The 12,913-nt window shown below is 53.3% G+C and overlaps 1 protein-coding gene across 1 annotated transcript; it reads left to right on the forward strand.

Moving 5' to 3' along the window:
- The first annotated feature begins 2,863 nt into the window (after positions 1 to 2,863).
- Positions 2,864 to 12,656, forward strand: LOC120848115. Its single transcript, XM_040220055.1, has 3 exons — positions 2,864 to 5,270; positions 5,487 to 5,662; positions 12,501 to 12,656. The coding sequence occupies exons 1-3, from the start codon at positions 2,864 to 2,866 to the stop codon at positions 12,654 to 12,656; spliced, it is 2,739 nt and encodes a 912-aa protein (XP_040075989.1).
- Positions 12,657 to 12,913: the final 257 nt, after the last annotated feature.

The raw sequence follows: 12,913 nt of genomic DNA on the forward strand, positions 1-12,913 counted from the left end.
CATGTACAACTTGGGAAACGCGAGTTTTTTTACGACTCTTGACTGCAGTCGCGGTTTCCTCCAGATAGAGGTCAGGCCCGCTGACATTGAGAAAACAGCATTCACATGCTACAGAGGGTTGTACGAGTTTGTGCGCATGCCTTTCGGCTTGAGCAACTCTCCTGCCACATTCCAGCGTCTTATGGTCATTGTGCTTGGAGACGCGCGGCACAACTACGCCATGGCATATATGGATGACGTAGTAGTCTTTTCACGCACGTTTGAAGAACATCTTGTGCACCTTCGGACTATTCTCGAGCGCATGCGGAATGCTGGTTTGACAGTTCACCCGGGAAAAATGCAACTGGCAACATCTAAGATTAACCTGCTCGGTTTTGTAATCGACGATGTATCGCTTCGCCCTAATGAAGACAAGCTGAGGGCCATAACTGAGTTTCCTCCCCCACATAATGCAAAGAGTTTGCAGAGATTTCTTGGCATGGTTGGATTTTACCGCCAGTTTATTCCCCACTGTGCAGAGATAACGCGGCTTCTGAACGAACTGCTGCGCAAAGGCGTCAAATGGCGTTGGACGGAGGCACAGCAAAATGCTTTCCTTCAACTGTCCATAGCTATTGCTGAGACAGCATCTTTGAAGCTCCCAGACCTCAACCGTCCGTTTGTACTGCAAACCGATGCGAGCGGCTACGGTTTAGGTGCTGTGCTGCTTCAAGACTTTGATGGTGTCTTACGACCCCTTGCGTTTGCAAGCCATACGTTGACAGCAGCTCAACGGAATTACAATGTTTGCGAGCTCGAGTGCCTAGCCATCATATTCGCCCTGCAGAAATTCAACATGTATCTTGATGGCGCGCCCTTTGTGATCCAGTCAGATAATGCCGCCTTGTCTTGGCTTCAGCGGCTGGAAAATCCGCAGGACGATTAGCACGCTGGGCACTAACGCTTCAGAAATATGACTACACTATTGTGCACAAAACAGGCTCACAAAACAAAGTTGCAGACGCTTTGTCGCGCGCTCCGCTCGGCGAAGAGCGCGTGCCCGAGGATGCCAATGTTGTGGCTGCGATAGATGCTCGCTCGCGCTGGGGTACTTTGATTAGCCGAGATGAGGAGACCGACGTGGCAACATAGACGCTGACATGGGTTTTGACTCGAACTTGCTGGCCGAAGACGGTCTGCTCCTCCGGTGCATACCTCAGATCGACGACGAGGAGGGTGGCTCCACAGACACTCCATTTCGAGCCGTGATACCTCGCCGACTTCGCACGTCTTTCATTAGATACTACCATGACTCTGCTTTGTCTGGTCACAGTAGTGGCTGCAAGACTTTTGAAAAGTTAAGCCGTACTGCAACTTGGCCAGGAATTCGTCAGGACGTGCTGAGGTACGCTCGTTCATACCCGGTTTGTCAGAAAGCCAAACCGCGCGGTGGTCAGCCCCTGGTCTCATGCAGCCAGTCGTGAGTCGATCCCCATGGGAATGCGTTGCTGTCGACGTCATGGGCCCTTTCCCACGCAGTACTCGTGGCAACCAGTACTTGTTGGTTGTTACCGATCACTTTAGCAAGTGGGTGGAGCTATTTGCATTGCGATCGCTGACGTCCAAGAAAATCTGGTCGTGTCTGATGGAGACGTTCACACGCTTCGGATTTCCGGCGAAATTGATTAGCGACAACGCTACTTATTTTGCCAGCAAAGTGTTCCGAGACTCATGTGCCGCATTGGGCATTGTCATGGTTTTGTAGAAGGAAGAACGTGAAGGACGAAGTGACGGGTGCGAAAAAGGTGCGTGAAGAGCACGAGCCGCGACGTTCGGCAGCTGCTTGAAGGATCTGACCGGCTGTGTCCCGGTATCGACGACCTGAACCAGAACCCGCCGCTACGCACGGTGTGAAGGGAACAGCGGAGGCATGAGCAGCTACGCCACCTCAACACCGTCCCTGGACTGAGCGGCTACAGAAGCCAGGAACCGAGCCTCGTCACGACATATGCCGGTGAATCTCTAGGACGATAGCCCCGTAGTTCGAACTGCTTATTTCTTTGTTGTGACTTTACTTGTAGTCTTATTACATTTTTTCCTTCCATACTGATATTTCTTTTGTGTGTGCAAATATATGCCCTGTTTTTTTTTCTAACTCTCTGTCTCCCGACCCTTTTCTTACCAACCCCGGACGAGCCTGTGACAATTTGGCGAGCCTGCCAGGATGGCGCGGCCCATTACTTCCTAGTTCGTTTTCCGGGAGATGAGAGAGGAGACGGAGATTTGAGACTGGTGCATCACTATGGAGCTCGATAGAATAATCGCGGCAGCTAAGGAATTGGGGTATACTGGGGACGAGTTAAAAAAATGGGTTGATGAGGAAAGAGCGCGTAGTAGAGCTGAGAGAGCTCAAGAGCGCGATAACGCTAGGGAGGACCGTGATGCGGCTCAAAGAATGTTAGCGGCCGAAAGCGCTAAGTTGGATAAGGAACGAGAGGTCCTGCAGTTGAGGATTGCGGCTCGTGAAGGGCGAGGTGAAGGTGCCGCAAATTCGGAAAGCGGCCGCGGGGAAGAGTCAGGCCGAGGGAGTCACGGAAGTCCCCACAAACTGATTCCACAGTTCAATGAACGAAGGGACGATCTAGATGCCTATTTGCAGCGCTTTGAGCGTACCGCAACAGGGCTGGGTTGGCCAGTGGAGAAGTGGGCCACGACTTTAGGCTTATGTTTGACCGGAGAGGCGCTGACGGTGGTCGGCCGACTGACACCTGAAGATGCTCTAGACTACGCCAAAATCAAGCTGGCGCTGTTCCAGCGATTTCGTTACACTAAAGAAGGATACCGCGAGAGGTTTCGCGACTCCAAACCTGAGGACGGCGAAACGATGAGACAATTTGCTGCTCGACTGGCAGGGTACTTTGATAGATGGCTCGAAATAGCGGGAGTTGAGAAAACGTTCGAATCACTGCGAGACAATATCCTAGTGGAACAATTTCTGTTGACATGCTCGAGCAAGCTGACGGTCTTCCTGAGAGAGCGCGACTGTCAGAGGCTGGATGACGTAGCAGCTAAAGCTGACCTCTTCTTGGAGGCCCAGGTGCAGCATAGCACGGGTAAGCAAAAGCGAGACGAGGCGACAAACAGGCAAGACGCTGGAAACGAAGATAAACACGCAAGGGGTGGTCTCCGAAAGAGTATCCGCTGCTTCCTTTGTGGGAAGATTGGGCACAAGGCAGAAAACTGCAGAAGTAACGGCCAAGCTATGAGGTCCCTGACATGTTGGGATTGCGGCCGTAGTGGCCACAAGGCAGAGAACTGTAAGGGAAGGCAGAACGAGAAACATCAGGCGTCGTGCTTGTACACGGTGCCAACAGATAATTGCGAAAACGCCGACGATTCCTACGTCACCCTGGATAATGGTGACAAGATCCCGGTAGTGAATGCGATCATGGGGAGAGCCCCGAAATTTCTGTCGGAGAACATGCCGGTAGTGGAAGGACGACTGGGAGAACACAAGATAACGGTGTTAAGGGACACCGGCTGCAACACCGTGGTTGTTCGCAAAGAACTAGTCCCTCAAGAGAACCTAACTGGAAAGTCGAGTCCAGTGTTTTTATTAGATCGAACAGTTCGGTACCTGCCGGAGGCGGTTATTCTGATACGAACACCCTACTACACGGGAAAGGTAACGGCGAAGTGCGTCAGTAACCCCCTATACGACTTGATACTGGGAAACATACCGCAAATGCGTGAGGCTAATGACCCTGACCCAGAATGGGAAAAGAACAATGAAGACAATCTCGGCGACTGCCTAGACAAGCCGAAGGAGAGATACGAAACGTGTCCGAACGCCATCAGAGTCAACGTGGGCTGTCGCAGTGCAATGGAAGCAACCAAGAGCATCGACGAGCTCCCGGATGAGAAACCAGCCGTAGCTGCGTCCGCGAGCGAGGGGAGAGAAGCTGGAAGTCCAATAGGAAAACTAGAACGCCCTCTGAAAGTCGCGCAGGTGTCAGTAACCGATACAACAGCCGAGGAACTCGGAAAGCAGCAGAAAGAGGACGCTACTCTTACGAAGTGTTTCAACGATGTAGGGAAGACAACGAAGAAACATAATTCCAGGACAAGGATTCAGTTTCTGCTGAAGAACGACCTGCTATACAGGAGCGTCGTATACTCATCCGGCAGAAGATCAGAACAACTGGTTCTCCCAAAAAGGTTCAGGGCCGCTGCTGTAACTATGGCACATGACAGCGTTATGTCCGGACACCAGGGGGCGAAGAACACCCTCAATCTGGTGGCGGAAGAATTCTTTTGGCCATGTATGCAAAGCGAAATCAAAAGGTACGTTCGTTCGTGTGACGTGTGCCAACGCACCGTACCCAAAGGCAAGGTGGGCAAGGCCCCCTTAGGAAGCATGCCAATCATCGAGACACCTTTTCAAAGAGTCGCGATAGATATCATCGGTCCTATAGTGCCTATCGCAAGCTCGGGGAATAGGTATATTCTTACAATGGTTGACATGGCCACGAGGTATCCTGACGCAGTAGCGTTGAAGAGCATTGGGTCCCAGCAGGTAGCCGAGGCGTTGGTTCAGATGTTCACGCGGTATGGAGTACCGGCAGAGATCCTTAGCGATCGCGGCACCAACTTTACCTCTGAGCTAATGGGAGAGGTGAGCCGGCTTCTATCGATGAAGCAACTCTTAACCACTCCCTATCATCCCATCAGCAACGGCCTGGTCGAGAGGTTTAATGGCACCATCAAGCAGATGCTAAGGAGGATGTGCAAAGAAAGACCAAAGGATTGGGATAGATATCTCCCAGCTTTGCTTTTCGCCTACAGAGAGGTGCCCCAGGCTAGCCTCAGGTTCTCGCCATTTGAACTGCTATACGGGAGAAGAGTACGAGGACCACTGGCCATCCTCAAGGAGTTGTGGTCGAACGAAGCCCTGAAGGAAGACATGAAGACGGCATATGGATACATCTTGGAACTAAGGGAAAAACTAGAGGAAACATGCAAGCTGGCGCACGTATGCCTGCATGAAGCAAGGGAGAAGTATAAGAAATACTATGACAGGAAGAGCTGCAACCGACATATGAAGCAAGGAGACCTGGCGCTCATTCTGCTCCCCACCGATCTGAACCAGATGATCATGCAATGGAAAGGTCCCTTCCCCGTAGTCGCAAGAAAGAATGATGTGGATTACGAGTTAGACGTAGGAGGCAAGAAAAAGGTGTTTCACATCAATATGCTTAAAAGATATGAAGAAAGAGAAGGAAGTCAACAAGGTAGGCAACATTGCGGTATGGTAATGGATTCTCAAGAGAAAAATGAAGTCGCAAGCGAGCTAAGTTTTGAAGATACAGAGGGAATTCCTACGCCAAGCTGGACGAGGCAGCAAGGATGGGAAGACGACAACATAAACGAACACTTGGAATCCCAAAAGCGTGATGAGGTACGAGAGCTGATTGAGGACTTCAAAGATATATTTTCGAACCTTCCAGGCAGGACGAGTCTGCTGACCTGTGACCTTCAACTGACTACGTCCCGACCAATACATGTGAAGCAGTACCCACTGCCGCTGTCGGTTCAGGAAACAGTCGAGCAAGAAATCGACGAGATGTTAGAGCTGGACGTGATTGAGAGATGTAACTCATCATACAACGCGCCAGTGGTAATGGTAAAGAAAAAAGACGGGTCAAACAGGTTTTGCATTGACTACAGGAGGCTCAATGACGTGACCAAGCCCGATACGGAACCGATACCACGGATCGACGTCACGTTTGCTAAGGCGTGACAGAAGCGCTTCTTCTCGAAGCTTGATGTAGCAAAAGGGTACTGGCAGATACCTATGAAAGAAGAGGCCAAGGAAAAGACTGCCTTCTCTTCGACGAGTGGGCTTTACCAATTCAAGGTCATGCCCTTTGGTTTAAGAACGGCTTCTGCGACATTCACGAAACTGATGCGAAAATTGTTAGACGGCATCCCAGATGCACACCACTACATCGACGACATCCTGATCGCCACAAGCTCGTGGAGAGAGCACGTTGATACGCTTCGCTGCATTTTTAGGCGCCTGCGCGAGGCTAATATTACCGTAAAGCCAAAGAAATGTGAAGTGGGCTTTAAGGAGATCAGCTTTCTGGGACACGAGATCGGAATGGGAAGGATATCACCGGACCCTAAGATCATTGAACGGATTCAAGACGTACCAAGACCGCGAACGAAGCGACAAGTAAGATCGTTCCTTGGACTCACGGGGTTCTACCGCGAGTTCGTAGAGGACTATGCGGGTCTTGCCGCGCCGTTAGTAGACCTCACCAGAAAAGGAGCCCGCAATGAGGTTGAATGGGGGCCGGAGCAAGAGGAGGCCTTCAATGAACTAAAGACCAAGCTGGGACGCCCTCCCATCTTGCTGGCGCCAGACCCCGAGAAAGAGTTCGTGCTAAGGACAGACGCGTCTGACGCGAGTCTGGGTGCAGTGATGCTTCAAGAAAAGGATGGAATGCTACATCCCGTGGCGTACGCCAGTAGAAAGCTCAGCACCGCAGAAAGGAACTACGCAACGATAGAAAAGGAATGTCTGGCATTGGTATGGGCCGTTGCCAGATTTAGGTTGCTTCTGTACGGCAGAACTTTTCGAGTTCAGACCGACCACCAACCACTGGAATTCCTAAACAAAGCTAAGCATACAAACAGGCGAGTGATGAGGTGGACTATGGCTTTGCAAGATCATAGCTTTCACGTGGAATACATAAAGGGCAGGGATAACGTGGGAGCAGACTTTCTTAGCCGCATTTAGACGTTTATTTTTCTTTTAAACTAAGATTTTTTGTTAGGGATAACTAGTCGAGACCCCGAAGAGGATGGGTTCCCTCAATGTATATATATCTTTTTGTGTTGTATGTGTGCCAATGTCTTTTGTCAGACTTAAGACGGGGCCTTTGCATATGTGTGTGGCTACAGTGAGTTCTCACAAAAGAAATCCACGATTTGAATGTGGATGGAGAGGACCCTCCGGCCAAGTGTGGTGCGGTGCAACCGGACGTCGTTTTAAGGTCATCGAGAAGGTCGTGTCGTGAAAGTGTCGTGTAGGAGAATTGTGGGGGTGGCTTGTGCTCGGTGACGTCAAGATGGAGTTCTCGGAAGTACCAGGCATCAAGAAAGAAAAGTTTATCTTATAAACTTCTTGAAGTTGGGGGGTGTCATGGTTTTGTGGAAGGAAGAACGTGAAGGACGAAGTGACGGGTGCGAAAAAGGTGCGTGAAGAGCACGAGCCGCGACGTTCGGCAGCTGCTTGAAGGATCTGACCGGCTGTGTCCCGGTATCGACGACCTGAACCAGAACCCGCCGCTACGCACGGTGTGAAGGGAACAGCGGAGGCATGAGCAGCTACGCCACCTCAACACCGCCCTGGACTGAGCGGCTACAGAAGCCAGGAACCGAGCCTCGTCACGACATATGCCGGTGAATCTCTAGGACGATAGCCCCGTAGTTCGAACTGCTTATTTCTTTGTTGTGACTTTACTTGTAGTCTTATTACATTTTTTCCTTCCATACTGATATTTCTTTTGTGTGTGCAAATATATGCCCTGTTTTTTTTTCTAACTCTCTGTCTCCCGACCCTTTTCTTACCAACCCCGGACGAGCCTGTGACAGGCATACAACACAAGCGGACGTCTCCTTATCACCCACAGGCAAACATCACAAAGCGGGTGAACCGAAACCTGAAATCGATGTTAATAGCTCACACCGAACGTCACCCTGACTGGGACGCGAAGCTCCCAGAGCTCGCGTTAGCAACACGCACAACCGTTAACCGGTCTACAGGTTTTACGCCAGCTTGCCTTAATTTCGGAAAAGAGCTGACTTTCCCACTGGAAAACACTTGCACGACCAACAACCGTGGCGCTGCTCGCTCATACGGTCAGTTTGCAGGAAGCCTACGACGCAGACTCAGGGACATCGTTCGTGATGCCCGGGAGAGCTTGGACGACGCACGGCTTCAGCAGGCTGAGCAGTACAATCGTGGCCACCGGGACGTGCAATTCAAAGTTGGAGATCTTGTACTCCGGCGGACACATCCACTTAGTGACGCCTCCAGAGGTTTCACAGCTTCCCTGGCAAACAGGTGGGATGGTCCGTATCGAGTGCGAGACAAGGTCTCACGCCTCACGTACACGCTCGTTCATTGTGAGTCTGGACGACTCACTGGACCCGTTCATGTCACCAACCTCAAACGGTATTATGATTCGGATGACGAAGTTCTCTCGCAGGTGGAGAGTGATGCCGATCCGGGTTATAATTAAAAATTAACTTAATTCTGCGAGGACTCTTTTTGATGTTGGTGACGAAGACGAAGACGAAGACTTAGAAAATGCGCGTTGCATTAGGCTTTGACGAGAACTAGTTTCCGCACCATACAGATTGTGCGCGTAGTTCTGTGCGATATACACCGACAGTGTGCTCGCAAATTTAGCTAGTCTATTGCCGCGCCCAGCGTACCGACGCTTTCTTGTAGAAGCCTCTCCAGAAGACAACTGTTGATTCTTTTTTTTTCTCCCGTTCTTTTCGAACCTTCGACATGTCTCGCTACCGCCCCAACCGCTGCCGGATGTCGTCTGAACCCCTTCGATGAGCCACGTGGTTTTAAGGACTACGGCAACGCAGTGGGCGGCCGAGGACCCTGTACCGGCTCTAGCTACGCCGCCAGATCAGCAGCCCCGGCAGCGGCTACAACGACGGCTACGGGACACAAAAATGGAGACCAGGACCGCTATGAAGGTCCACCAGAGCCCGACGTTACCAGCTACGGCTCCGGACGTGCCCACTCGTCCTTAAGCGGCGGACCAGCATCAGGGGTCCCTGGTGATGGTGTTTAACTCTGAGAGGATGAACACCGAGAAGCTCTTCAACCTGCTCTGCCCGTACGGCAACGTCGTCAAGATCACTGAAGAACAAGAACGGCAGTGTCATGGTGCAGGTGGAGGACCACCTGGCCAAGCAAAGAGCAGCGCGTCACCAAAACAACGCACAATTCTCCGACATCAAGATCCAGATCGGGACTTCATTGTCAACTGCAACAAAAGCATCACCAATCCGGAGGCGGCCTCCACGAACCGCATCCGGCCGCCTGCATCGTCAGAACCCCCTCCTCCTCTACCACTAACAACCAGAAAGGACAGCCACGGAGCCAGAGGACAGAGAAGGGGGGAAGGGGGGGGGGGGAGTTTGAGGGCTTTGCGGACCATCATCGGGCAAAAGAAACCGTGCTCCGCGCCCGGCGCGCAACGTGCGCGCGAGCCACGGTCGAGGCTCGGGGCTCGGCAGTCGGTTTACTGCCACGAACAAGTAAAGTTGTGTTTTCTAAGATCTGCCTCGTTGGTCCTTCTTGCGGGTGAGCAGTAGCACCGAACCCTACATTACATTCCCAACGCGAGGCCTACTGCTCCCCCGCGGGTTGGACTGCAGGCTTTTAGCCCGTTTTAGGCGTGTTAGCCTGGTTTTTCTCGCGTTGTCATACCCGATAGGCCTACGTGGTCGTTCGACAAGGCTTCGGCCACCGGACGCCATCTTTGCCATTGGGGCTTGGCCGTTGTGAATAGTGTGCATATTGTAGTATATTGCGTGTTGTTCTGTTCTTTCGTGTTTTGTTTTGTTTTTGTGTTGGGCTGTTTTTCTGCTGTTGTTTCTGCGATGCAGAACCGCCAAAGAGCCGCCGCAGACCAAGGCGAGACCGGAGAGGGGCCTGACTCGACGTCCGTGGACCTGACGGCTCGGGTGGCCAACCGCTGCGACACGGTCGCGCAACGCGTGGTCCTGGCTGACCACGGACCTCAAGGGCAAGGTCCACGGCCCCAGGTGCCGGTTCCGTTGTACACGGGCTACGACGACCGGAAGTCCATGGCCGACTTCCTGGCCGAGCTGGCGGCCTATAAGCTCGCCACGGCAGCCTCGGACGAGTACGTCCTTGCGCGGGTTCTGCCCGTGGCGTTCCAGGCGAGCGCCGCGCGCTGGTGGCGCATCGTGGCCCCCTTCCTCACCTGGGAAGACTTTCGGCGGAAGTTTCAAAATGAATTCCTTCCACCTGCGTACCATTCTCGAGTCCAGCGAGAACTGGAGCGCCGGACCCAGCACCCGGACGAGACCCTCGTCGAATATGTACGGGTGATGCAGGAACTCTATGACAGAGCCTGCCCAACGACGTCGGAGTCGGACAGGGTTGCTCGGGTGATGCAGCAGAGCCACCCAAGATTCCAGCCCTACCTGCATGGCCGCACGTATTCCACCCTGGAGCAACTGGCCCGGGACGCTCACGGCATACAAGAGACGCTCCTGGCCGAGCTGCAGTATCGGCCCCCGCCACCGCCTGAAGAAGCTCTTGAGCCGTCCTGTGCCTGGCGAGCTCCCGGGCCCAGAAGAGGTCCGACTCAGCGCCAAACCCTGGATGGCGCGGTCTGTCCCCCCCGTGCGCTGGACTCCTACGCCTTCGGGCAATGGGAGCGCGGGAAACCACTCGATGGTTCGGACACCCGGCTACGTGCCCGGCCGGCTGGGTCGAGACTACGACAGGGTGAAAGCCGTTTAAGGTCCTTCCCCCGCAATGCCAACCGGGGCGCCGATCGCTGGTCCAACAAGGGACACCAAGAAGGGCCGCAACGACAAGCGCAAGCAAGCCCGACACACGGCCCTGACCGGCGCAACTCGGTGCGGTGCTTCGGCTGCGGTCGCCATGGCCACTTTCGGCGTGACTGCCCCGACCTGCGGCGGAACCGCCCTGCAGCCTCGGGAAACGAGTACGGCCGGTGGCGTTGACCCCTGAACGCCTGCCGGCCGCGATGACCATGGACAGCTCGGCAAACCTTCCATCGGTATGTCGAATTCAGCCCGACCTTGAGCTAATTGAGCCTCGTATGACAGTTACAGTGCTCGGAATAGCTGTCGCAGCGCTGATTGATACCGGTGCGAGTCTGTCGCTTATTGGGGACTACCTGATTGAACGCTGCAAAGAGCAGAAAGCTAACCTGCGCGAGACTAACGTGCGCTTACAGCTAGCATCAGGACCAAAAATGCTCGCGAGTCAAGCTGTGAGGTTACAGATCGGGTTCAACGAGAAAAAATTCCGTCAGCGCTTCGTTTGCTTACCTGGTCTCACGGTACCGATTATTTTGGGGCGAGATTTCATTTTCGGGGAGAACCTGGTTCTGGACTTTCCAAACAAAGGCTACCGGTTAGGTAGTGACTCGAAACTGATCCCATTTACCAGACAAGAGGATTGTATCGTCAGTGTCGATAACGTTGGCGTTAGAACGCCTGCTTTGCGACTCCCATGTACGGTAAGCGATTCTTTGCAGAAGTGTCCTGCTGCGGACCAGCAAAAGCGGCGTCTCCAAAGACTCCTGGAGGCGTTTTCGCCGATGTTCACGGAGAACCCCGGCAGAACCGGTGTCCTAAAGCATTCAATTGGCACCGGGAATACACGGCCTCTACGCTGCAACCCTCGACCTATGAGCGTACACAAGCGAGCCCTGCTGGACAAGGCGCTCCAAGAGATGATCGACACGGGTGCAGTACGAAGCCTACGACGCAGACTCAGGGACATCGTTCGTTATGCCCGGGAGAGCTTGGACGCCGCACGGCTTCAGCAGGCTGAGCAGTACAATCGTGGCCACCGGGACGTGCAATAATTCGAAGTTGGAGATCTTGTACTCAGGAGGACACACCCACTTAGTGACGCCTCCAGAGGTTTCACAGTTTCCCTGGCAAACAGGTGCGATGGTCCGTATCGAGTGCGAGACAAGGTCTCACGCCTCACGTACACGCTCGTTCATTGTGAGTCTGGACGACTCGCTGGACCTGTTCATGTCACCAACCTCAAACGGTATTACGAATCGGACGACGAACTCCTCTCGCAGATGGAGAGTGATGCCGATCCGGGATATACTTAAAAATGAACTTAATGCTGCAAGGACTCTTTTTGATGTTGGTGACGAAGACGAAGACGAAGATTTAGAAAATGCGCGTTGCAATAGGCTTTGACGAGAACTAGTTTCCGCACCATACAGATTGTGAGCGTAGTTCTGTGCGATATAAACCGACAGTGTGCTCGCAAATTTAGCTAGTCTATTGCCGCGCCCAACGCCGACGCTTTCTTGTAGAAGCCTCTCCAGAAGACAACTGTTGATTCTTTTATTTTCTTTTGTTCTTTTCGAACCTTCGACATGTCTCGCTACCGCCCCAACCGTTGCCGGAGGTTCTCTCAACGCCCTCGCTGAGCCACGTGGTTTCGGGGACTACGGCAACGCAGTAAGCAGCCGAGGACCTTCTACCGGCCCTAGCTACGCCGCCAGACGCAAGAACTACGACCACGGCGGGACCTGAGAGAGCCAGATCAGCAGTCCCGGCAACGGCTACAACGACGGCTACGGGGCACTCCAATGGAGACCAGGGCCGATACGAAGGACCACCTGAGCGTTACGTTGCCAGCCACGGCCCCGGGGGTGCCCACTCGTCCTCAGGCGGTGGACCCGCATCAGGGGTCCCTGCTGCTGTTGTACGGCCTCAACTCTAACAAGATGAACGCCGAGAAGCTCTTCAACCTGCTCTGCCTGTACGACAACGTCGTCAAGATCACTGAAGAACAGGAACGGCAGTGTAATGGTGCAGATAAATGACCATTTGGCCAAGCAGAGAGCAGTGCGTCACCAAAACAACTCACAGTTCTCCGACATCAAGATGCAGATCGGGACTTCATTGGCAACTGCAACAACCGCATCACCAATCCAGAGGCGGCCTCCACGAACCGCATCCGGCCGCCTGCATCGTCACAACCCCCTCCTCCTCTACCACCACCAACCAGAGAGGACAGCCACGGAGCCAGAGGACAAAGAAGGGGGGAGGGGGGGGGGGAGAGTTTGTGGGCTTTGAGACC

Source organism: Ixodes scapularis, unplaced genomic scaffold (genome assembly GCF_016920785.2).
Source record: "Ixodes scapularis isolate PalLabHiFi unplaced genomic scaffold, ASM1692078v2 PGA_scaffold10__122_contigs__length_95168666, whole genome shotgun sequence".
Taxonomy (NCBI): Eukaryota; Metazoa; Arthropoda; class Arachnida; order Ixodida; family Ixodidae; genus Ixodes; species Ixodes scapularis.